Raw genomic sequence first — 27,535 nt, forward strand, 5'->3', positions numbered from 1 at the left:
AAAAAATTAAAACCACCTTGATAATCGCGTTTAAAGTGACTGAAAACTGACATCTTCTAACAGCCTGCTTGACCACCCCTATTTACGTAATTGCGCCCCTTCTTTTACTTTAAGGAAAAAAAAAAACCATTTAGCTAAAAAAAATTATTATAATTTACACTAAATGGTTTTCGATAAGGGTTGAAAAAAAATACAGTTGATATTTGTCTCAAGACCAGGCAGACTATTCTATAGCATTCATGAGATGGGCTTTGTGAGCATTGTTTAAGCTTCACGTGTCATTTATTTTTAAAGGATTGGGTAGGGGGAGGCTTGTGGGCTGGGTAGGGGAAGACTGTGGTGGTGGGCTGGGCAGGGGGAGTCTTTGGTGGTGGGCTGGGTAGGGGTGGCTGTGGTGGTGGGCTGGGTAGTGTGAGGCTGTGGTGGTGGGCTGGGTATGGTGAGACTGTGGTGGTGGGCTGGGTATGATGAGACTGGTGGGCTGGGTAGTGTGAGGCTGGTGGGCTGGTTAGGATGAGGCTGGTGGGCTGGGTAGGGAAGACTGTGGGGGTGGGCTGGGTAGGGGGAGGCTGTGGTGGTGGGCTGGGTAGGGGGAGGCTGGTGGGCTAGTTAGGATGAGGCTGGTGGGCTGGGTAGGGAAGACTGTGGTGGTGGGCTGGGTAGGGTAGGCTGTGGTGGTGGGCTGGGTAGGGGAGGCTTGTGGGCTGGGTAGATGGAGGCTGGTGGGCTGGTTAGGATGAGGCTGGTGGGCTGGGTAAGGAAGACTGTGGTGGTGGGGTGAGTTGGTGAAGGGTGTGGTGGTGGGCTGGGTACGGGGAGGCTGTGGTGGTGGGCGTTGTAGTGTGAGGTTGGTGGGCTGGTTTGGATGAGGCTGGTGGGCTGTGTAGTGTGAGGCTGTGGTAGTGGGCTGGGTAGTGTGAGGCTGGTGGACTGGTTTGGATGAGGCTGGTGGGCTGTGTAGTGTGAGGCTGTGGTGGTGGGCTGGGTAGAGTGAGGCTGGTGGGCTGGTTGTGATGAGGCTGGTGGGCTGGGTAGAGTGAGGCTGGTGGGCTGGGTAGGGTGAGGCTGTGGTGGTGGTGTGAGTAGGGTGAGGGTGAGGTGGTTGGCTGGGTAGGGGGAGAGTGTGGTGGTGGGCTGGGTAGGGGGAGGCTGTGGTGGTGGGCTGGGTAGGGGGAGGCTGTGGTGGTGGGCTGGGTAGGGGGAGGCTGTGGTGGTGGGCTGGGTAGGGGGAGGCTGTGGTGGTGGGCTGGGTAGAGTGTGGTGGTGGGCTGGGTTTGGGGGAGGCTGGTGGTCTAGGTAAGGGGAGGCTGTGGTGGTGGGCTGGGTAGGGTGAGGCTGTGGTGGTGGGCTGGGTAGGGGGAGGCTGTGGTGGTGGGCTGGGTAGGGGGAGGCTGGTGGTCTAGGTAAGGGGAGGCTGTGGTGGTGGGCTGGGTAGGGAAGGCTGTGGTGGTGGGCTGGGTAGGGTGAGGCTGTAGTGGGTGTCTAACCCACTAGAACCCACTAATTACTTGCATATCTCTAATTGTTTATGCACGAAATCTTCATATCAGCCACACGTGTTTCATAAAAAATGAAGCAAAGCTTTACAATTTTTACAAATAGCACATCGAAAGAAATGGCAATGATGAATACAATTATGATGAAATAAAGCACAATACTTCGTCTCTTTAGGTAATTTTTGTTAGGTTATGTTAGGTTATGTTAGTTTATGTTAGGTTATGGTAGGTTATGTTAGGTTAGGTTAGATTAGGTTAGGGTAGGTTATGTTAGATTAGGTTAGGGTAGGTTATGTTAGATTATGTTAGGTTATGTTGGCTTATGTTAGGTTATGTTAGGTTAAGTTATGTTATGTTATGTTATGTTATGTTATGTTATGTTATGTTATGTTATGTTATGTTATGTTATGTTATGTTATGTTATGTTATGTTATGTTATGTTATGTTATGTTATGTTATGTTATGTTATGTTATGTTATGTTATGTTATGTTATGTTATGTTATGTTATGTTATGTTATGTTATGTTATGTTATGTTATGTTATGTTATGTTATGTTATGTTATGTTATGTTATGTTATGTTATGTTATGTTATGTTATGTTATGTTATGTTATGTTATGTTATGTTATGTTATGTTATGTTATGTTATGTTATGTTATGTTATGTTATGTTATGTTATGTTATGTTATGTTATGTTATGTTATGTTATGTTATGTTATGTTATGTTATGTTATGTTATGTTATGTTATGTTATGTTATGTTATGTTATGTTATGTTATGTTATGTTATGTTATGTTATGTTATGTTATGTTATGTTATGTTATGTTTGTTAGGTTATGTTATGTTATGTTAGGTTAGGTTAGGTTAGGTTAGGTTAATTTTTTTTAAAGATGTTGAAGTCTTAGTGTTATGACTAATGTTGTGATTAGTTAGATTTACTCTTAATTTGAATAGGGGATACTTTTTGTGTAATCTTGGATGTAAACCTTAGTTGTGAGCGGGGTTGGGTTGAGGTTTTAAAGAATGTGATAAAAGGGCAGCTATAATTTTTTTTAAAGAATGTAGTTAAAGGGAAGCTATAATGTTTTTTTTTGCCTGATTCGTCTGATACGGAGTTGTCCTCTCATCTATACACGAGTTCATCCAAACGTTTACAAACTTTCACAAAGGTCCCCATGTTTTATGATCCTCACTCTGCTTGTCAATGTATGGATGGGTTCATAGTCAAATCCTGTAACTTAATATGGGTCCACTTCTAACTATAAATTGATCAGTAAGGTGATATGGGTGAGCTATTGCTTAGAGTATAAGAAATAGCCATAAGCTGTAATAATGGGCAGATGATTTTTCTTTAAAGATGTCGAACTACTGATCGCTTTTTGAGGATATTTTTTAATTTGTGTGTGTTGTCGACTTAATGAGCACAATTAAGAGCATCATATAAAAAAATGACAGAAACAGCACACCTTGAATCTTAAATAAAAACAAAACAAAATCAATAGTTCATAGTGTATAAACCGATAATAAACGTGGCAAAAAAAGAAAAAGAACAAAAAAAGTAGAAAAAAAGAAGAAAAAAACAAACATCAACGAATAACTAAACTATTAAAACTAAACTAAAATATATATTGCATACAGCAGTAAGTATGTAGGTTACTTCCATTAGCACATTATATCGGTACGTCGTAGTTATAGTTGTAGGTTTTGCTGTCGGCTATGACTTATGTAATGTAATGGTTATATGTAATATGTAATTTATTGTAATGTAGCTGTAATGTAGCTGTAATGTAGGTATAAATGTAGCTGTAGATAGAGTTTTGAGAATGAGAGTAAGTTTATATGTACGCAGGGTGTTTTCGACATAGCGACCATGAATGCCCTACCAAACCATATCTATTTTTAAATAAAGCGTTAAGGATAATTTTGTCATAATTTTATCCAAAGACAATACATCACATTGTTTTAGGTTTAGAACTGTATTATAGTTTAAAGTATATTAAATATTGACAAATATTTCGAGTCAATGTTATAGTTATTAAATATTCATAATAGTTGTTAAAAAGTTATAAAAGTAACTAAATAGTTATAATAGTTGTTAAATAGTATTTTTGATTTTACGTTTTTCTTCATCTTAAAAATGTTCATATATACACCCTATATCCCTTTTTTGTTAAGGTGTCGCCATCCCACACCCTATATCCCTCTGTTAAGGTGTCGCCATCCCACACCCTATATCCCTCTGTTAACGTGTTCCCATCCCACACCCTATATCCCTCTGTTAAGGTGTCGCCATCCCACACCCTATATCCCTCTGTTAAGGTGTCGCCATCCCACACCCTATATCCCTCTGTTAACGTGTTCCCATCCCACACCCTATATCCCTCTGTTAAGGTGTCGCCATCCCACACCCTATATCCCTCTGTTAAGGTGTCGCCATCCCACACCCTATATCCCTCTGTTAAGGTGTCCCCATCCCACACCCTATATCCCTCTGTTGTTAAGGTGTCGCCATCCCACACCCTATATCCCTCTGTTGTTAAGGTGTCCCCATCCCACACCCTATATCCCTCTGTTAAGGTGTCGCCATCCCACACCCTATATCCCTCTGTTGTTAAGGTGTCCCCATCCCACACCCTATATCTCTCTGTTAAAGTGTCGCCATCCCACACCCTATATCCCTCTGTTAACGTGTTCCCATCCCACACCCTATATCCCTCTGTTAAGTTGTCGCCATAACACACCCTATATCCCTCTGTTAAGGTGTCGCCATCCCACACCCTATATCCCTCTGCTGTTAAGGTGTCCCCATCCCACACCCTATATCCCTCTGCTGTTAAGGTGTCGCCATCCCACACCCTATATCCCTCTGTTGTTAAGGTGTCCCCATCCCACACCCTATATCCCTCTGTTAAGGTGTCCCCATCCCACACCCTATATCCCTCTGTTAAGGTGTCCCCATCCCACACCCTACATCCCTCTGTTGTTAAGGTGTCCCCATTCGACACCCTATCCCCACTGGTGTTAAGGTGTCCCCATCCCACACCCTACATCCCTCTGTTGTTAAGGTGTCCCCATTCGACACCCTATCCCCACTGGTGTTAAGGTGTCCCCATCCCACACCCTATATCCCTCTGTTAAGGTGTCGCCATCCCACACCCTATATCCCTCTGTTAAGGTGTCGCCATCCCACACCCTATATCCCTCTGTTGTTAAGGTGTCCCCATCCCACACCCTATATCCCTCTGTTGTTAAGGTGTCGCCATCCCACACCCTATATCTCTCTGTTAAGGTGTCGCCATCCCACACCCTATATCCCTCTGTTGTTAAGGTGTCGCCATCCCACACCCTATATCCCTCTGTTAAGGTGTCCCCATCCCACACCCTATATCTCTCTGTTAAGGTGTCCCCATCCCACACCCTATATCCCTCTGTTAGGTGTCGCCATCCCACACCCTATATCCCTCTGTTGTTAAGGTGTTGCCATCCCACACCCTATATCCCTCTGTTAAGGTGTCCCCATCCCACACCCTATATCTCTCTGTTAAGGTGTCCCCATCCCACACCCTATATCCCTCTGTTGTTAAGGTGTCGCCATCCCACACCCTATATCCCTCTTTTGTTAAGGTGTCCCCATCCCACACCCTATATCCCTCTGTTGTTAAGGTGTCGCCATCCCACACCCTATATCCCTCTGTTAAGGTGTCGCCATCCCACACCCTATATCCCTCTGTTAAGGTGTCGCCATCCCACACCCTATATCCCTCTGTTAGGTGTCGCCATCCCACACCCTATATCCCTCTGTTAAGGTGTCGCCATCCCACACCCTATATCCCTCTGTTAGGTGTCGCCATCCCACACCTTATATCCCTCTGTTAAGGTGTCGCCATCCCACACCCTATATCCCTCTGTTGTTAAGGTGTCCCCATCCCACACCCTATATCCCTCTGTTAAGGTGTCGCCATCCCACACCCTATATCCCTCTGTTGTTAAGGTGTCCCCATCCCACACCCTATATCCCTCTGTTAAGGTGTCCCCATCCCACACCCTATATCCCTCTTTTAAGGTGTCTCCATCCGACACCCTACACCGCTGGTGTTAAGGTGTCCCCATTCCACACCCTACATCCCTCTGTTGTTAAGGTGTCCCCATTCGACACCCTATCCCCACTGGTGTTAAGGTGTCCCCATCCCACACCCTACATCCCTCTGTTGTTAAGGTGTCCCCATTCGACACCCTATCCCCACTGGTGTTAAGGTGTCGCCAGCCCACACCCTATATCCCTCTGTTAAGGTGTCGCCATCCCACACCCTATATCCCTCTGTTAAGGTGTCCCCATCCCACACCCTATATCCCTCTGTTAGGTGTCGCCATCCCACACCCTATATCCCTCTGTTAAGGTGTCGCCATCCCACACCCTATATCTCTCTGTTAAGGTGTCGCCATCCCACACCCTATATCCCTCTGTTGTTAAGGTGTCGCCATCCCACACCCTATATCCCTCTGTTAAGGTGTCCCCATCCCACACCCTATATCTCTCTGTTAAGGTGTCCCCATCCCACACCCTATATCCCTCTGTTGTTAAGGTGTTGCCATCCCACACCCTATAACCCTCTGTTAAGGTGTCCCCATCCCACACCCTATATCTCTCTGTTAAGGTGTCCCCATCCCACACCCTATATCCCTCTGTTGTTAAGGTGTCCCCATCCGACACCCTATCCCCACTGATCTTAAGGTGTCCCCATCCGACACCCTACCCCCGCTGGTGTTAAGGTGTCCCCGTCCGACACCCTTTCGTCGCTGTAGTTAAGGTGTCCCCATCCCACACCCTATATCCCTCTGTTGTTAAGGTGTCGCCATCCCACACCCTATATATTCCTCTAATGTTAAGGTGTCACCATCCCACACCCTATATCCCTCTGTTGTTAAGGTGTCGCCATCCCACACCCTATATCCCTCTTTTGTTAAGGTGTCCCCATCCCACACCCTATATCCCTCTGTTGTTAAGGTGTCGCCATCCGACACCCTATATATTCCTCTAATGTTAAGGTGTCACCATCCCACACCCTATATCCCTCTGTTGTTAAGGTGTCGCCATCCCACACCCTATATCCCTCTTTTGTTAAGGTGTCGCCATCCCACACCCTATATCCCTCTGTTGTTAAGGTGTCGCCATCCCACACCCTATATCCCTCTTTTGTTAAGGTGTCGCCATCCCACACCCTATATCCCTCTGTTGTTAAGGTGTCGCCATCCCACACCCTATATCCCTCTGTTGTTAAGGTGTCCCCATCCCACACCCTATATCCCTCTGTTAAGGTGTCGCCATCCCACACCCTATATCCTTCTGTTAAGGTGTCCCCAGCCCACACCCTATATCCCTCAGTTGTTAAGGTGTTGCCATCCCACACCCTATATCCCTCAGTTGTTAAGGTGTCCCCATCCCACACCCTATATCCCTCTGTTAAGGTGTCGCCATCCCACACCCTATATCCCTCTGTTAACGTGTTCCCATCCCACACCCTATATCCCTCTGTTAAGGTGTCGCCATCCCACACCCTATATCCCTCTGTTAAGGTGTCGCCATCCCACACCCTATATCCCTCTGCTGTTAAGGTGTCCCCATCCCACACCCTTTATCCCTCTGTTAAGGTGTCGCAATCCCACACCCTATATCCCTCTGTTGTTAAGGTGTCCCCATCCCACACCCTATATCCCTCTGTTAAGGTGTCGCCATCCCACACCCTATATCCCTCTGTTGTTAAGGTGTCCCCATCCCACACCCTATATCCCTCTGTTAAGGTGTCGCCATCCCACACCCTATATCCCTCTGTTGTTAAGGTGTCCCCATCCCACACCCTATATCCCTCTGTTAAGGTGTCGCCATCCCACACCCTATATCCCTCTGATGTTAAGGTGTCCCCATCCCACACCCTATATCTCTCTGTTAAGGTGTCGCCATCCCACACCCTATATCCCTCTGTTGTTAAGGTGTCCCCATCCCACACCCTATATCCCTCTGTTGTTAAGGTGTCCCCCATCCGACACCCTATATCTTTCTGTTGTTAAGGTGTCGCCATCCCACACCCTATATCCCTCTGTTAAGGTGTCGCCATCCCACACCCTATATCCCTCTGTTAAGGTGTCCCCATCCCACACCCTATATCCCTCTGTTAAGGTGTCGCCATCCCACACCCTATATCCCTCTGTTAAGGTGTCGCCATCCCACACCCTATATCCCTCTGTTAAGGTGTCCCCATCCCACACCCTATATCCCTCTGTTAAGGTGTCCCCATCCCACACCCTATATCCCTCTTTTAAGGTGTCGCCATCCCACACCCTATATCCCTCTGTTAAGGTGTCGCCATCCCACACCCTATATCCCTCTGTTAAGGTGTCCCCATCCCACACCCTATATCCCTCTGTTAAGGTGTCGCCATCCCACACCCTATATCCCTCTTTTGTTAAGGTGTCGAAATCCCACACACTATATCCCTCTGTTGTTAAGGTGTCGCCATCCCACACCCTATATCCCTCTGTTAAGGTGTCGCCATCCCACACTCTATATCCCTCTGTTAAGGTGTCCCCATCCCACACCCTATATCCCTCTGTTGTTAAGGTGTCGCCATCCCACACCCTATATCCCTCTGTTGTTAAGGTGTCCCCATCCCACACCCTATATCCCTCTGTTAAGGTGTCGCCATCCCACACTCTATATCCCTCTGTTAAGGTGTCCCCATCCCACACCCTATATCCCTCTGTTGTTAAGGTGTCGCCATCCCACACCCTATATCCCTCTGTTGTTAAGGTGTCCCCATCCCACACCCTATATCCCTCTGTTAAGGTGTCGCCATCCCACACCCTATATCCCTCTGTTAAGGTGTCGCCATCCCACACCCTATATCCCTCTGTTAAGGTGTCCCCTTCCCACACCCTATATCCCTCTGTTAAGGTGTCGCCATCCCACACCCTATATCCCTCTTTTGTTAAGGTGTCGAAATCCCACACACTATATCCCTCTGTTGTTAAGGTGTTGCCATCCCACACCCTATATCCCTCTGTTAAGGTGTCGCCATCCCACACTCTATATCCCTCTGTTAAGGTGTCCCCATCCCACACCCTATATCCCTCTGTTGTTAAGGTGTCGCCATCCCACACCCTATATCCCTCTGTTGTTAAGGTGTCCCCATCCCACACCCTATATCCCTCTGTTAAGGTGTCGCCATCCCACACCCTATATCCCTCTGTTAAGGTGTCCCCATCCCACACCCTATATCCCTCTGTTAAGGTGTCGCCATCCCACACCCTATATCCCTCTGTTAAGGTGTCGCCATCCCACACCCTATATCCCTCTCTTGTTAAGGTGTCCCCATCCCACACCCTAAATCCCTCTGTTAAGGTGTCGCCATCCCACACCCTATATCCCTCTGTTAGGTGTCGCCATCCCACACCCTATATCCCTCTGTTAAGGTGTCGCCATCCCACACCCTATATCCCTCTGTTAGGTGTCGCCATCCCACACCCTATATCCCTCTGTTAAGGTGTCGCCATCCCACACCCTATATCCCTCTGTTAGGTGTCGCCATCCCACACCTTATATCCCTCTGTTAAGGTGTCGCCATCCCACACCCTATATCCCTCTGTTGTTAAGGTGTCCCCATCCCACACCCTATATCCCTCTGTTAAGGTGTCGCCATCCCACACCCTATATCCCTCTGTTGTTAAGGTGTCCCCATCCCACACCCTATATCCCTCTGTTAAGGTGTCCCCATCCCACACCCTATATCCCTCTTTTAAGGTGTCTCCATCCGACACCCTACACCGCTGGTGTTAAGGTGTCCCCATTCCACACCCTACATCCCTCTGTTGTTAAGGTGTCCCCATTCGACACCCTATCCCCACTGGTGTTAAGGTGTCCCCATCCCACACCCTACATCCCTCTGTTGTTAAGGTGTCCCCATTCGACACCCTATCCCCACTGGTGTTAAGGTGTCGCCAGCCCACACCCTATATCCCTCTGTTAAGGTGTCGCCATCCCACACCCTATATCCCTCTGTTAAGGAGTCCCCATCCCACACCCTATATCCCTCTGTTAGGTGTCGCCATCCCACACCCTATATCCCTCTGTTAAGGTGTCGCCATCCCACACCCTATATCTCTCTGTTAAGGTGTCGCCATCCCAAACCCTATATCCCTCTGTTGTTAAGGTGTCGCCATCCCACACCCTATATCCCTCTGTTAAGGTGTCCCCATCCCACACCCTATATCTCTCTGTTAAGGTGTCCCCATCCCACACCCTATATCCCTCTGTTGTTAAGGTGTTGCCATCCCACACCCTATATCCCTCTGTTAAGGTGTCCCCATCCCACACCCTATATCTCTCTGTTAAGGTGTCCCCATCCCACACCCTATATCCCTCTGTTGTTAAGGTGTCCCCATCCGACACCCTATCCCCACTGATCTTAAGGTGTCCCCATCCGACACCCTACCCCCGCTGGTGTTAAGGTGTCCCCGTCCGACACCCTTTCGTCGCTGTAGTTAAGGTGTCCCCATCCCACACCCTATATCCCTCTGTTGTTAAGGTGTCGCCATCCCACACCCTATATATTCCTCTAATGTTAAGGTGTCACCATCCCACACCCTATATCCCTCTGTTGTTAAGGTGTCGCCATCCCACACCCTATATCCCTCTTTTGTTAAGGTGTCCCCATCCCACACCCTATATCCCTCTGTTGTTAAGGTGTCGCCATCCGACACCCTATATATTCCTCTAATGTTAAGGTGTCACCATCCCACACCCTATATCCCTCTGTTGTTAAGGTGTCGCCATCCCACACCCTATATCCCTCTTTTGTTAAGGTGTCGCCATCCCACACCCTATATCCCTCTGTTGTTAAGGTGTCGCCATCCCACACCCTATATCCCTCTGTTGTTAAGGTGTCGCCATCCCACACCCTATATCCCTCTGTTAAGGTGTCCCCATCCCACACCCTATATCCCTCTGTTGTTAAGGTGTCGCCATCCCACACCCTATATCCCTCTGTTAAGGTGTCCCCATCCCACACCCTATATCCTTCTGTTAAGGTGTCCCCAGCCCACACCCTATATCCCTCAGTTGTTAAGGTGTTGCCATCCCACACCCTATATCCCTCAGTTGTTAAGGTGTCCCCATCCCACACCCTATATCCCTCTGTTAAGGTGTCGCCATCCCACACCCTATATCCCTCTGTTAACGTGTTCCCATCCCACACCCTATATCCCTCTGTTAAGGTGTCGCCATCCCACACCCTATATCCCTCTGTTAAGGTGTCGCCATCCCACACCCTATATCCCTCTGCTGTTAAGGTGTCCCCATCCCACACCCTTTATCCCTCTGTTAAGGTGTCGCAATCCCACACCCTATATCCCTCTGTTGTTAAGGTGTCCCCATCCCACACCCTATATCCCTCTGTTAAGGTGTCGCCATCCCACACCCTATATCCCTCTGTTGTTAAGGTGTCCCCATCCCACACCCTATATCCCTCTGTTAAGGTGTCGCCATCCCACACCCTATATCCCTCTGTTGTTAAGGTGTCCCCATCCCACACCCTATATCCCTCTGTCAAGGTGTCGCCATCCCACACCCTATATCCCTCTGTTGTTAAGGTGTCCCCATCCCACACCCTATATCTCTCTGTTAAGGTGTCCCCATCCCACACCCTATATCCCTCTGTTGTTAAGGTGTCCCCATCCCACACCCTATATCCCTCTGTTGTTAAGGTGTCCCCCATCCGACACCCTATATCTTTCTGTTGTTAAGGTGTCGCCATCCCACACCCTATATCTCTCTGTTAAGGTGTCGCCATCCCACACCCTATATCCCTCTGTTAAGGTGTCCCCATCCCACACCCTATATCCCTCTGTTAAGGTGTCGCCATCCCACACCCTATATCCCTCTGTTAAGGTGTCGCCATCCCACACCCTATATCCCTCTGTTAAGGTGTCCCCATCCCACACCCTATATCCCTCTGCTAAGGTGTCCCCATCCCACACCCTATATCCCTCTTTTAAGGTGTCGCCATCCCACACCCTATATCCCTCTGTTAAGGTGTCGCCATCCCACACCCTATATCCCTCTGTTAAGGTGTCCCCATCCCACACCCTATATCCCTCTGTTAAGGTGTCGCCATCCCACACCCTATATCCCTCTTTTGTTAAGGTGTTGAAATCCCACACACTATATCCCTCTGTTGTTAAGGTGTCGCCATCCCACACCCTATATCCCTCTGTTAAGGTGTCGCCATCCCACACTCTATATCCCTCTGTTAAGGTGTCCCCATCCCACACCCTATATCCCTCTGTTGTTAAAGTGTCGCCATCCCACACCCTATATCCCTCTGTTGTTAAGGTGTCCCCATCCCACACCCTATATCCCTCTGTTAAGGTGTCGCCATCCCACACTCTATATCCCTCTGTTAAGGTGTCCCCATCCCACACCCTATATCCCTCTGTTGTTAAGGTGTCGCCATCCCACACCCTATATCCCTCTGTTGTTAAGGTGTCCCCATCCCACACCCTATATCCCTCTGTTAAGGTGTCGCCATCCCACACCCTATATCCCTCTGTTAAGGTGTCGCCATCCCACACCCTATATCCCTCTGTTAAGGTGTCCCCATCCCACACCCTATATCCCTCTGTTAAGGTGTCGCCATCCCACACCCTATATCCCTCTTTTGTTAAGGTGTCGAAATCCCACACACTATATCCCTCTGTTGTTAAGGTGTTGCCATCCCACACCCTATATCCCTCTGTTAAGGTGTCGCCATCCCACACTCTATATCCCTCTGTTAAGGTGTCCCCATCCCACACCCTATATCCCTCTGTTGTTAAGGTGTCGCCATCCCACACCCTATATCCCTCTGTTGTTAAGGTGTCCCCATCCCACACCCTATATCCCTCTGTTAAGGTGTCGCCATCCCACACCCTATATCCCTCTGTTAAGGTGTCCCCATCCCACACCCTATATCCCTCTGTTAAGGTGTCGCCATCCCACACCCTATATCCCTCTGTTAAGGTGTCGCCATCCCACACCCTATATCCCTCTCTTGTTAAGGTGTCCCCATCCCACACCCTATATCCCTCTGTTAAGGTGTCGCCATCCCACACCCTATATCCCTCTGTTAGGTGTCGCCATCCCACACCCTATATCCCTCTGTTAAGGTGTCGCCATCCCACACCCTATATCCCTCTGTTAGGTGTCGACATCCCACACCTTATATCCCTCTGTTAAGGTGTCGCCATCCCACACCCTATATCCCTCTGTTGTTAAGGTGTACCCATCCCACACCCTATATCCCTCTGTTAAGGTGTCGCCATCCCACACCCTATATCCCTCTGTTGTTAAGGTGTCCCCATCCCACACCCTATATCCCTCTTTTAAGGTGTCTCCATCCGACACCCTACACCGCTGGTGTTAAGGTGTCCCCATCCCACACCCTACATCCCTCTGTTGTTAAGGTGTCCCCATTCGACACCCTATCCCCACTGGTGTTAAGGTGTCCCCATCCCACACCCTACATCCCTCTGTTGTTAAGGTGTCCCCATTCGACACCCTATCCCCACTGGTGTTAAGGTGTCCCCATCCCACACCCTATATCCCTCTGTTAAGGTGTCGCCATCCCACACCCTATATCCCTCTGTTAAGGTGTCCCCATCCCACACCCTATATCCCTCTGTTAGGTGTCGCCATCCCACACCCTATATCCCTCTGTTAAGGTGTCGCCATCCCACACCCTATATCTCTCTGTTAAGGTGTCGCCATCCCACACCCTATATCCCTCTGTTGTTAAGGTGTCGCCATCCCACACCCTATATCCCTCTGTTAAGGTGTCCCCATCCCACACCCTATATCCCTCTGTTGTTAAGGTGTCGCCATCCCACACCCTATATCCCTCTGTTAAGGTGTCGCCGTCCCACACCCTATATCTCTCTGTTAAGGTGTCCCCATCCCACACCCTATATCTCTCTGTTAAGGTGTCCCCATCCCACACCCTATATCCCTCTGTTGTTAAGGTGTCGCCATCCCACACCCTATATCCCTCTGTTAAGGTGTCGCCATCCCACACCCTATATCTCTCTGTTAAGGTGTCCCCATCCCACACCCTATATCCCTCTGTTGTTAAGGTGTCGCCATCCCACACCCTATATCCCTCTGTTAAGGTGTCGCCGTCCCACACCCTATATCTCTCTGTTAAGGTGTCCCCATCCCACACCCTATATCCCTCTGTTGTTAAGGTGTCGCCATCCCACACCCTAAATCCCTCTGTTAAGGTGTCTCCATCCGACACCCTACACCGCTGGTGTTAAGGTGTCCCCATCCCACACCCTACATCCCTCTGTTGTTAAGGTGTCCCCATTCGACACCCTATCCCCACTGGTGTTAAGGTGTCCCCATCCCACACCCTACATCCCTCTGTTGTTAAGGTGTCCCCATTCGACACCCTATCCTCACTGGTGTTAAGGTGTCCCCATCCCACACCCTATATCCCTCTGTTGTTAAGGTGTCCCCATCCCACACCCTATATCCCTCTGTTGTTAAGGTGTCGCCATCCCACACCCTATATCTTTCTGTTGTTAAGGTGTCCCCATCCCACACCCTATATCCCTCTGTTAAGGTGTCGCCATCCCACACCCTATATCCCTCTGTTAAGGTGTCCCCATCCCACACCCTATATCCCTCTGTTAGGTGTCGCCATCCCACACCCTATATCCCTCATTTAAGGTGTCGCCATCCCACACCCTATATCCCTCTGTTAAGGTGTCGCCATCCCACACCCTATATCCCTCTGTTAAGGTGTCCCCATCCCACACCCTATATCTCTCTGTTAAGGTGTCCCCATCCCACACCCTATATCCCTCTGTTGTTAAGGTGTCGCCATCCCACACCCTATATCCCTCTGTTAAGGTGTCCCCATCCCACACCCTATATCCCTCTGTTAAGTTGTCGCCATCCCACACCCTATATCCCTCTGTTAGGTGTCCCCATCCCACACCCTATATCCCTCTGTTAAGGTGTCCCCATCCCACACCCTATATCCCTCTGTTAAGGTGTCGCCATCCCACACCCTATATCCCTCTGTTAAGGTGTCCCCATCCCACACCCTATATCCCTCTGTTAAGGTGTCGCCATCCCACACCCTATATCCCTCTGTTAAGTTGTCGCCATCCCACACCCTATATCCCTCTCTTAAGGTGTCCCCATCCCACACCCTATATCTCTCTGTTAAGGTGTCCCCATCCCACACCCTATATCCCTCTGTTAAGGTGTCGCCATCCCACACCCTATATCCCTCTGTTAAGGTGTCGCCATCCCACACCCTATATCCCTCTGTTGTTAAGGTGTCCCCATCCAACACCCTATATCCCTCTGTTGTTAAGGTGTCGCCATCCCACACCCTATATCCCTCTGTTAAGGTGTCGCCATCCCACACCCTATACCCCTCTGTTGTTAAGGTGTCCCCATCCCACACCCTATATCCCTCTGTTGTTAAGGTGTCGCCATCCCTCACCCTATATCTCTGTTAAGGTGTCCCCATCCCACACCCTATATCCCTCTGTTGTTAAGGTGCCGCCATCCCACACCCAACCCCGCTGATTTTAAGATGTCCCCATCCGACAACCTATCCCCTATGATATGTTCGTTACTTAACGAAATGGATAATTATACTGCAAACAAGTTAAAACAGACTTGGGAACGAAAATTCCACCAATTCAATCTAACACGTAGTAAAATTAAATTACATACAGATATTCAGATTACGAGATATTGTAAGGATAAAGGGAATATGCGGGAAGATTTATTTTCACATAGATTGAATTTGTGGACTGTTTTAGTTTCTCGCTAAAATTTAACATTCACATACATTTCACATCTCGAAGTCCTCTACTGTGTTAGTGCAACAATGATAATTTTCACAGTGTGGAGGTCATTATACTAAGTGTCACTGTGATATTTTCCCATTGTAGAAGTCCTTTACTGTTTTAGTGCAGCTGGTATTTTCCCATTGTAGAAGTCCTTCACTGTTTTAGTGTAGCTGGTATTTTCCCATTGTAGAAGTCCTTTACTGTTTTAGTGCAGCTGGTATTTTCCCATTGTAGAAGTCCTTTACTGTTTTAGTGCAGCTGGTATTTTCTCATTGTAGAAGTCCTTTACTGTTTTAGTGCAGCTGGTATTTTCCCATTGTAGAAGTCCTTTACTGTTTTAGTGCAGCTGGTATTTTCCCATTGTAGAAGTCCTTTACTGTTTTAGTGCAGCTGATATTTTCCCATTGTAGAAGTCCTTTACTGTTTTAGTGCAGCTTATATTTTCCCATTGTAGAAGTCCTTTACTGTTTTAGTGCAGCTGGTATTTTCCCATTGTAGAAGTCCTTTACTGTTTTAGTGCAGCTGGTATTTTCCCATTGTAGAAGTCCTTTACTGTTTTAGTGCAGCTGATATTTTCTCATTGTAGAAGTCCTTTACTGTTTTAGTGCAGCTGGTATTTTCTCATTGTAGAAGTCCTTTACTGTTTTAGTGCAGCTGGTATTTTCCCATTGTAGAAGTCCTTTACTGTTTTAGTGCAGCTGGTATTTTCCCATTGTAGAAGTCCTTTACTGTTTTAGTGCAGCTGATATTTTCCCATTGTAGAAGTCCTTTACTGTTTTAGTGTAGCTGGTATTTTCTCATTGTAGAAGTCCTTTACTGTTTCAGTGAAGTCTGTACTGTGTTCATGTCACATACATTTCACATCCCTGAAGCCCTCCACAGTGTTAGTGCAACAATGATATTTTCACATTGGGGAGGTCATATACTGCGTGTTAAAATGACATTTTAACATTCTAGAAGTCATTTACTGCGTTAGTGCAACAATGATATTTTCACATTGTGGATGTCATATACTGCGTGTTAAAATGACATTTTAACATTCTAGAAGTCATTTACTGCGTTAGTGCAACAATGATATTTTCACATTGTGGATGTCATATACTGCGTGCAACAATGATATTTTCACATTCTAGAAGTCATTTACTGTGTTAGTGCAACAATGATATTTTCACATTGTGGATGTCATATACTGCGTGCAACAATGATATTTTCACATTCTTGAAGTCATTTACTGTGTTAGTGCAACAATGATATTTCATATTTTGTAGATAATATACTGAGTTAATGTGATATTTTCACATTGTAGAATTCCTCTACTGTGCTAATATAACTCGAAGGCTTATCGCTACATACGGGCACAGTGTAGGAAAGATGCATGCGTTCGATGATGTTCTAGAAAATAGAAATACTTCCTTTGTTCTTATAGCCCGAAATACCTGTTATCTTGAAAATGAAATATTTATAATTAATAGAATTTAATTAACATTTTTTTTCTTGCGTTACTCATCGATCACGTGCCTAAATACGTGGCGCAGAACGAGTTGACACTGTTGTTATTTGTTTTTCTATAAGCTTATTATTTTGTGTATGATATATTGTGCTTTTGTTTAAAACCTGAGATTAGTATATTGCAGATCAAAATGGCTATCCGCTGAAATATTTATAACTAAACGAAAATAACCCATACCTACACGTATATATATATATATATATATATATATATATATATAAATATATATATATATATATATATATATATATATATATATATATATATATATATATATATATATATATATATAAAGTAAAGTTTTCCTTTCAAACCTGACTGTCTATTGGGCAAGTGAAGTAGAGTTCACTTGTTTCTGTGACCTCGGCATATGAAGGGATCATGTGGTCACCACTATGCCCAGCCGCCTTTACTTTCCCTAACGTGAGTAAGTTACCCATCAGAGTTTGACTCAGGGACGGTGTACTGACTTGAACCCGGATTCGAACTTGAGACTTACGGGCTAGCAGTCCAGCTCTCTACCGCTAAACCACTCCGTCCCTTATATATATATATATATAGCCTCCGCCTAATCAGCCAACCAACCTCCCCCTACCCAGCCCACCAGCCCCACCCTACCCAGCCCACCAGCCCCACCCTACCCAGCCCACCAGCCATACCCTACCCAGCCCACCAGCACCACCCTACCCAGCCCACCAGCACCACCCTACCCAGCCCACCAGCCTCACCCTACCAAGCCAACTACCATAGCCTCAACCTACCTAGCCCACCACCCTAACCCTATTAAGCCCATTATAGCCTCACCATAATCTCCCCCTCCAGCCAGACAACGTACCCAGCCCACCAACCTCGCCCTGTCCAACCAAGTCTAACCCTACCCAGCCCCCTCCCCCCTTACAACGTACCCAGCCCACCAACCTCGCCCTGTCCAACCAAGTCTAACCCTACCCAGCCCCCTCCCCCCTTACAACGTACCCAGCCCACCAACCTCGCCCTGTCCAACCAAGTCTAACCCTACCCAGCCCCCAGCCCCATAGCCCCCTTACAACGTACCCAGCCCACCAACCTCGCCCTACCCAATCACACATCAACAACCTTGCCGACATATTCCCCCTCTACGTGTCTAAATATCACCCACGTATCAACATCCAACCAATGAAAACAAATCTCTCAACACTGACTGCCCTGGCTAAACATAAGTTATAAGCAAAAAATATAGAATCTAATTTCTCAAACCCGCATTTCATCCTTCGGGTACTTCTATAGTCAACACAAGCCATTATTGGATCAAAGGCTTTAAAACAGCTCAACCTTGTTAGTAATTAACTTTTCTAAACTAATTGAAATTGGAATCACATGGATTGTGTGATACAACATGTGTTGGGTTTTAGAGGCTTATGTATGTATTCATCGTATTTTCTATTAATAGCATATAGCTTGTAATGCGGGACTTTACTTTGTTATGGTGTATCTTTTTGAATTCGACTAGCTAATGAATTCTATATAATTGAAGGAATTTAATTTAAGTGTACTCTGATATGCCTTACATATTGCTTATTACTCAACACCATTTCATGTAATGATTGTATCAACATTCGTTGTAGGAATATACTTTAGCAGTATTATGAAAATGCAAGATACGTTTTACATTAAAGTTGTAACACTGAAATCATGAAAATCAGGTCAACGATTTTTATAAACTAAAACATGATAAAAAGCTTTTGACATTTGAAAAGGAGACTTTGGAAGTTTTTAAATCTTGTTTTTGCAAGAAATATTTTTAAAAACTTTTTTTTAGCGAAATGGAAATTTTGTTTATAGACAAATATGCATAGTTGTTCCTTAAGCTGTTGTTCTCCTACACTGTTTCTTCCAGACTTTTTTCTCCGGGGGGGGGGGGGGGAGGGGGCGCTCCCCGAAGAGATACCTGGAAGAAACTCTGTTCTCCTAGCGGAAGCTTTAAAAAAGAGAGAAGCTTTGGTTGGTTGGTTTATTTTTAAAAAAAAAATTCTGTAAGATGCGTGATGCTATTTTACAATTGTATAGGATTTTAGGATTGTCTTACATTTTAAAGGTTTCTGACTGTAGTTGTAGGATTGTCTCATATATAAGTTGTATAATTGTCTCACTTTAATGAACGGTTTTAACGGTGGTTGTAGGGCTTTCTCGCATATTAGATGTAGAGTAGTCTCACTTTGATGAACGGTTTTAATGGTGGTTGTAGGGCTGTCTCACATATTAGATGTAGAGTAGTCTCACTTTGATGAACGGTTTTAACGGTGGTTGTAGGGCTGTCTCGCATATTAGATGTAGAGTAGTCTCACTTTGATGAACGGTTTTAACGGTGGTTGTAGGGCTGTCTCGCATATTAGATGTAGAGTAGTCTCACTTTGATGAACGGTTTTAACGGTGGTTGTAGGGCTGTCTCGAATATTAGATGTAGAGTAGTCTCACTTAAACAACGGGTTTAACGGTGGTTGTAGGATTGTTTAACTTTTAACAGCTTTTAGCTGCGGTTGTAGAATTGTCTCTCTGTTAAAGTTTTCGACGGTTGGTGTACTACTGTCTACCTTATTTTTCGATTGTAACATTTTGTATGCGTACTTGTAAGGATAGTATCTGGGTAGGGTGGGGCTGGTGGGCTAGGTATGGTAAGGCTGGTGGGCTGGGTACGTTATCTGGGGGGGCTGGGGGGGGGGCTGAGTAGGGTTAGACTTGGTTGGGTAAGGCGAGGTTTGTGGGCTGGGGGGGGGGGGGGGGGGGTGGGCTGGTTATGGTGAGGTTTGGGGGCTAGGTAGGGTAGGGCGAGGCTGGTGGGCTGGATAGGGTGGGGCTGGTGGGCTGGGTAGGGTGGGGCTGGTGGGCTGGGTAGGGTGGGGCTGGTGGGCTGGGTAGGGTGGGGCTGGTGGGCTGGGTAGGGTGGGGCTGGTGGGCTGGGTAGGGTGGGGCTGGTGGGCTGGGTAGGGTGGGGCTGGTGGGCTGGGTAGGGTGGGGCTGGTGGGCTGGGTAGGGTGGGGCTGGTGGGCTGGGTAGGGTGAGGCTATGGTGGTTGGTTGGGTAGGGCGGGGCTGGTGGGCTGGGTAGGGCGGGGCTGGTGGGCTGGGTAGGGTGGGGCTGGTGGGCTGGGTAGGGTGGGGCTGGTGGGCTGGATAGGGCGGGGCTGGTGGGCTGGGTAGGGCGGGGCTGGTGGGCTGGGTAGGGCGGGGCTGGTGGGCTGGGTAGGGCGGGGCTGGTGGGCTGGGTAGGGTGGGGCTGGTGGGCTGGATAGGGCGGGGCTGGTGGGCTGGGTAGGGCGGGGCTGGTGGGCTGGGTAGGGCGGGGCTGGTGGGCTGGGTAGGGCGGGGCTGGTGGGCTGGGTAGGGTGGGGCTGGTGGGCTGGGTAGGGTGGGGCTGGTGGGCTGGATAGGGTGGGGCTGGTGGGCTGGGTAGGGTGGGGCTGGTGGGCTGGGTAGGGTGAGGCTATGGTGGTTGGTTGGGTAGGGCGGGGCTGGTGGGCTGGGTAGGGCGGGGCTGGTGGGCTGGGTAGGGCGGGGCTGGTGGGCTGGGTAGGGTGGGGCTGGTGGGCTGGGTAGGGTGGGGCTGGTGGGCTGGATAGGGCGGGGCTGGTGGGCTGGGTAGGGCGGGGCTGGTGGGCTGGGTAGGGCGGGGCTGGTGGGCTGGGTAGGGTGGGGCTGGTGGGCTGGATAGGGCGGGGCTGGTGGGCTGGGTAGGGCGGGGCTGGTGGGCTGGGTAGGGCGGGGCTGGTGGGCTGGGTAGGGCGGGGCTGGTGGGCTGGGTAGGGTGGGGCTGGTGGGCTGGGTAGGGTGGGGCTGGTGGGCTGGATAGGGTGGGGCTGGTGGGCTGGGTAGGGTGGGGCTGGTGGGCTGGGTAGGGTGAGGCTATGGTGGTTGGTTGGGTAGGGCGGGGATGGTGGGCTGGGTAGGGCGGGGCTGGTGGGCTGGGTAGGGCGGGGCTGGTGGGCTGGGTAGGGTGGGGCTGGTGGGCTGGGTAGGGTGGGGCTGGTGGGCTGGATAGGGCGGGGCTGGTGGGCTGGGTAGGGCGGGGCTGGTGGGCTGGGTAGGGCGGGGCTGGTGGGCTGGGTAGGGTGGGGCTGGTGGGCTGGGTAGGGTGGGGCTGGTGGGCTGGATAGGGCGGGGCTGGTGGGCTGGGTAGGGCGGGGCTGGTGGGCTGGGTAGGGCGGGGCTGGTGGGCTGGGTAGGGTGGGGCTGGTGGGCTGGGTAGGGTGGGGCTGGTGGGCTGGGTAGGGTGGGGCTGGTGGGCTGGGTAGGGTGGGGCTGGTGGGCTGGGTAGGGTGAGGCTATGGTGGTTGGTTGGGTAGGGTGGTGCTGGTGGGCTGGGTAGGGCGGGGCTGGTGGGCACGGTAGGCGGGGCTGGTGGGCTGGGTAGGGCGGGGCTGGTGGGCTGGATAGGGTGGGGCTGGTGGGCTGGATAGGGCGGGGCTGGTGGGCTGGGTAGGGTGGGGCTGGTGGGCTGGGTAGGGTGGGGCTGGTGGGCTGGGTAGGGTGAGGCTATGGTGGTTGGTTGGGTAAGGTGGGGCTGGTGGGCTGGGTAGGGCGAAGATATTGGTTGGATATTTAGGGTAAAGTCGTAATTGCGTAATTAAAGCGAACCAGTATGAAAACAGTATATTCTAAATTTTAAAGAGGCATTTTAGAAGTCTAGACATAACACATGCAACCGACAACTATTTTATCTCCCTTTGTTGCTAGGCTACATTAATTCGCCAAGCTAGTTCATTCTATTGGCTATTTGATCTTTGCATAAACTCCTCCCAATGCGCATGTGCAAAAGCCACATAAAACGAGAGACATCCGCTATCATACAGCAGAGAGCGGTACTTTTCAGGTGAACATAGCACCAACACGGTAACAGAACATTAGGTAAGTATTCACAATTGTATTTTTAAGCAGCTTAATTGGACTACTATACAAGTTTTCTTTAAAAATTATGACGCTATAATTGTTGATTCAGAGAATCCGTCTTTTTTTAATTTTTATTATATTTTTAAATTTAAAGTTACGATAAGACTTAAATAAACTTACGATTTCCTAAAAAAATGTTAAGCAAGAAATCAATCCAGTTTGCATTGCTTAGGGATGCAATAAATCTTTTTTATTAATTGTTTAATTTAATTTTTAAATTAGAAACATAAATTAATCATTGTCTGTACGATTCATCACTTTAATTTTGCTCAACATACCCAAATCAGCTTTTCTATACCAAGAATATAAATCTATATATATAATTCCCTTCTGGGAGCCGCTAGAAAACAAGCTGCAAACGCGCCTAGAAAACAAGCAGTAAACGCGCTCCCTACCTCCCCACCCCTACATGGTTTTAGTGAGCTGTGTTCACTCTAAATGTTTACAAGCAGAGCCAACGATTTTAAACGTAGGGGGGGGGGGGAAGGGGGGAAGGAAGGCTGGTTATGGTCCTTAACGAGCTACTTATAGTGTTTGAAAAAAATATTTTCAGTGGCAGCGTTGGTATTGTCGAAGTCACAAATTATGAATTACTGAAAAGTAGAAAAAAACAACAACTAAATAGCGGCGTATGTTATGCCGCGGGCCGGCTCGTACTCTATAACACCAATAAGAAAACTCAAAGACACAAATAGATGATGATGCAACCAATAGCTAAACTAATACACACATAAATGATGATACAACCAATAGCTAAACTAATACACACATAAATGATGATACAACAAGTAGCTAAACTAAGAGACACAATAGATGATGATACAATCAATAGGGGTAATCCATAAATGACGTCACGCTTTTTTACGATTTTTACCTCCCCTCTCCCTACCCCCCCCCCCCCCCCCGTTACACATCGTCACAAAAAACAAGATTCCCCTAAAATGACGTCACACCTCAGCCTACAACCCTCCTCAAAATTGCAGTTGAATTTTTCTTAAAAAATCTTGTCTGAACTCATTTTGATCAATTCCAATAACAATGTATTAAAATTGTTTCCTAAAACGCGAAATAACGGCTAAAACTCATTTTTCTAACATTGCTTTTTTTATAATGCAAAAGTGTGACGTCACACCTTCTGAACACCCCCCCTCATCACACACCGTCACGAAATTACCGACCCCCCTCCCCCTCGAGTGTGACGTCATTTATGGACGACCCCATAGCTAAACTAATAGACACACATAAATGATGCCACTTACAGTAAAAATCATCAATAACCTTGACGGTGTAGCGTGCTAGGTTTGGTGCGCGGACCTTTGACCACAGGTGCTTTGACCATAGGGGTTTGACCATAGGGGGTTTGACCATAGGGGGTTTGACCATAGGTGGTTTGACCATAGGGGGTTTGACCATAGGTGGTTTGACCATAGGGGGTTTGACCACAGGTGTTTTCTCAGCAGAGGGTGTATGATCACAGGTGGTTTGTCACAGGGTGTTTGATCAAGCGCTGTTCAGATATATGGTCAAACAGATGTACTGACATATGGTCAAACAGATGTACAGACATATGGTCAAACAGATGTACAGACATATGGCAAAACAGATGTACTGACATAATGGTCAAACAGATGTACTGACATAATGGTCAAACAGATGTACTGACATAATGGTCAAACAGATGTACTGACATAATGGTCAAACAGATGTACTGACATAATGGTCAAACAGATGTACTGACATAATGGTCAAACAGATGTACTGACATAATGGTCAAACAGATGTACTGACATAATGGTCAAACAGATGTACTGACATAATGGTCAAACAGATGTACTGACATAATGGTCAACAGATTTACTGACATAATGGTCAAACAGATGTACTGACATATGGTCAAACAGATGTACTGACATTTGGTCAAACAGATGTACTGACATATGGTCAAACAGATGTACTGACATGTGGTCAAACAAATGTACTGACATTTGGTCAAACAGATGTACTGACATAATGGTCAAACAGATGTACTGACATATGGTCAAACAGATGTACTGACATAATGGTCAAACAGATGTACTGACATATGGTCAAACAGATGTACTGACATGTGGTCAAACAAATGTACTGACATTTGGTCAAACAGATGTACTGACATAATGGTCAAAAAGATGTACTGACATAATGGTCAAACAGATATACTAACATATGGCCAAACAGATGTACTGACATGTGGTCAAACAGATGTACTGACATAATGGTCAAACAGATGTACTGACATATGGTCAAACAGATGTACTGACATATAGTCAAACAGATGTACAGACATAATTGCGTGCTATAGCACATCTGTCATTTAGTTAGCCATTAAAGTATTACTTTTTTTGACTATACTGTTGGCATGTTTTTTTAAATCATATTTTATCCTTTATATATGCTATGTATTTTCAAGTATATCTACATTATATCGTATTTTTTGTGTTCCATTTATATTTAAATTAAATCTTTGAGGCCTAGCACCAGCCTTTGTGATGAGACTTTTGTTTTAGTACATGCTAATTTTTATTAATGGACTCTCAGGAAACATGTATAAAATCGTATTAAGTGTATTATAAATTTAAATCAAAACTCAGTTCATAATTTCTATTTTAAAATCTATATATTATGTTTAACCCCTCTCTGTGGTCAAACCCCCTATGGTCAAAACACCTATGGTCAAATCACCTAGGACCCTAGTTTTGTGTCAGAGAGCGACATTTGTTGATTTGACTGCAGACATTGTGCTGCCCAGTTTAGGGAGGGCGTGGTCGGGCGGAAGAGCACACTGGCTAGGGCAAAGATTATAGAAGCCAACCCAGAAAGAACAGCAACGTGATCTTTGAATCAACAGAACAAAAATCTTATAACCTGTTGACACGTAATGCTTAATTGCCTTGGAGTACATCCCATCCAATATTAAAAATTAGAACGATGAAGTAGTCCGACCCAGGTTATATTATTTTTATCACAAATATTTTGTATACAGAAATAATGCAATGCTCTAGATCGTACCAGCTTTCGAATGAAATCTTAGATGAGATCAGCTACGTAATGACCTATAAAAGGAAATTTCCGTTTGGACTGAACAATCATTAATTCTCGTCATATTGGTTTTAGCATTTTGATCCAGGGTCCCATATCGTCACGCTTCATCACGCAAATTCAGAGATCTCCATAAATAGTATCACACCCTCCCCCCCCCCTTTCCTTCTTTAAAAGAAACCTTATTAAAAATCGCAATATTTTTCTTGAAAATACATTATTTATATCACGTCATAATCCGCGAATACCCTACCCAGACGGTCACTTGAGTCTGAATCCCAACCCTCCCCCCTTCCCCGTTCTAGGAGTGCTACGTCAAAAACAATTATGATGAAATGTTGCTAAGTATACAGACTGATACATAGGCCTACAGACTGATAAGACATTGGTGTAATGTTTTTAAAATTCTATTTCCCCAGATCATGCGATTCCAACTTGCCAGTGGTGTTGGCGTCTGTCTGGTTTTAGCCTGCGTGGTATTGGTACAGTCGAGATATCATGAGGACCCGGCAGAGACCGATGTAGCCAAACGTGACGACACGGCGTCCTCACCCCCGGCAGCTAAACGTGACGACACGGCGTCCTCCCCTCCGGCTGCAGCTAAACGTGACGACACGGCGTCCTCCCCTCCGGCAGCCAAACGTGACGACACGGCGTCCTCACCCCCGGCAGCTAAACGTGACGACACGGCGTCCTCCCCTCCGGCTGCAGCTAAACGTGACGACACGGCGTCCTCCCCTCCGGCAGCTAAACGTGACGACACGGCGTCCTCACCCCCGGCAGCCAAACGTGACGACACGGCGTCCCCTCCCCCGGCAGCTAAACGTGACGACACGGCGTCCTCCCCTCCGGCAGCCAAACGTGACGACACGGCGTCCTCTCCCCCGGCAGCCAAACGTGACGACACGGCGTCCTCCCCTCCGGCTGCAGCTAAACGTGACGACACGGCGTCCTCCCCTCCGGCAGCCAAACGTGACGACACGGCGTCCTCACCCCCGGCAGCCAAACGTGACGACACGGCGTCCTCCCCTCCGGCAGCCAAACGTGATGACGCGGCGTCCTCCCCTCCGGCAGCCAAACGGGATGACGACGGGATTAAGCTCAGTCAGCTTATCAAAAGGAGTTATTCTGACGAGGCTTCAGATACAGATGCCGATGAAGCTTCCGAAACAGATGCAGAGGATCCCGCAGACACCAATCCCGAGGAACCCGAAGACGCTAATCCCGAGGAACCCGAAGACGCCAATCCCGAGGATCCCGAAGACGCTAATCCCGAGGAACCCACAGACACCAATCCCGATGAACAAACACAAGTTGACCCGGATGAACCTAATAATGTTGACCAGGATCAAGATCAGCCTGCTCCCCCATCAAAACATTCAAAGGGTGAAAAGCCTTCTAAAGACAAGAAGGAAGGCCTGATGGATAAGGTGCTGCAAATAGTGAAAGCAGGCATAGAAAGCGGCATGAAGGAGCTAGGAAAATCCTATGAAAATGTGAAGAAGCTGGTTACTGAAACGATGAAAGGGATCACAGAGCAACTAGTTGGTGGGAAGAAAAAATGATTCAACTACTTCTGTTGGACCTGATGTAGTTATTTATGTTTGAAAAATTAAATTGAAAGAAATTAAATTCTTATATCTGATGCTTTATTTTCCTGAATTAAACTAGGCTAATCGTATAAACGTTACGGGTCGAGTCGGTAAAGCTCATGGTTGCTAATCCGAAAAGTCTCGAGCTCGAACCCAACACTCGGGCAGATGAGGCTTGACAGCAACTATACTGGGACAGACAACTCTCAAATCAAACAACTGAAGATTGTTCTTGGTCGAACAATGGCTTTTGAGGCAAATCCAAAAAGAAAAGCAGGCCGAAAGTAGAGTCAACGACCTCTATGGTGCATAGCCAGTTGACACGTAATACTTAATTGTGTTAGAGGGAATCCCTCTACCACTAGAATTAAGAACGAAGTAGAAAGAAGTATGAACTTTTTTTCACAATAAATGAAGAGTGTACCTTGTTGGTTTATATCGCGGTTAAGGAAAGTAATGCCACTCTTTAGGTGTTGTTAAAAATATTGCCTAACAGTTTTTGTCGAATATTACAAACACAGCGCAATCATTGCCGATAAAAATAATTTGTCTTTCGTACAATCACTAAAGTTTGTATAGAACACATAAACAATACAGTGAGGTTCAGGAATAGTGCATCTCCATCGTTAATATTGATATATCACTAACCCTAATCGCAGTCATAATTCTAACCCTATATATATAATAATACACTACTATTTAAAAAACTCTATAGAAAGGAGGTGGGCTTAGTATGGAGAGGGTTATGGAAGTGGGCTGGGTAGGGTAAGGTTATGGAGGTGGGCTGGGTAGGGTAAGGTTATAGAGGTGGGCTGGGTAGGGTAAGGTTATGGAGGTGGGCTAGGTAGGGTAAGGTTATGGAGGTGGGCTGGGTAGGGTAAGGTTATGGAGGTGGGCTGGGTAGGGTTAGGATATAGTGGGCTGGGTAGGGTAAGGTTATGGAGATGGGCTGGGTAGGACGAGTTTATGGAGGTGGGCTGGGTAGGGTTAGGATATAGTGGGCTGGGTAGGGTAAGGTTATGGAGGTGGGCTGGGTAG

The 27,535-nt window shown here is 47.3% G+C and overlaps 1 protein-coding gene across 1 annotated transcript; it reads left to right on the top strand.

Moving 5' to 3' along the window:
- Positions 1-21,606: 21,606 nt before the first annotated feature.
- Positions 21,607-26,550, top strand: LOC131941470 (polycystin-1-like protein 3). The gene is made up of 2 exons (XM_059300747.1): positions 21,607-21,785; positions 25,325-26,550. Exon 2 carries the CDS (start codon positions 25,328-25,330, stop codon positions 26,468-26,470), a length of 1,143 nt encoding a protein of 380 aa, XP_059156730.1. The 5' UTR covers positions 21,607-21,785; positions 25,325-25,327; the 3' UTR covers positions 26,471-26,550.
- Positions 26,551-27,535: the final 985 nt, after the last annotated feature.

Source organism: Physella acuta, unplaced genomic scaffold (assembly GCF_028476545.2).
Source record: "Physella acuta isolate Inbredline_101_S28 unplaced genomic scaffold, ASM2847654v3 ptg000363l, whole genome shotgun sequence".
Classification (NCBI taxonomy): Eukaryota; Metazoa; Mollusca; class Gastropoda; family Physidae; genus Physella; species Physella acuta.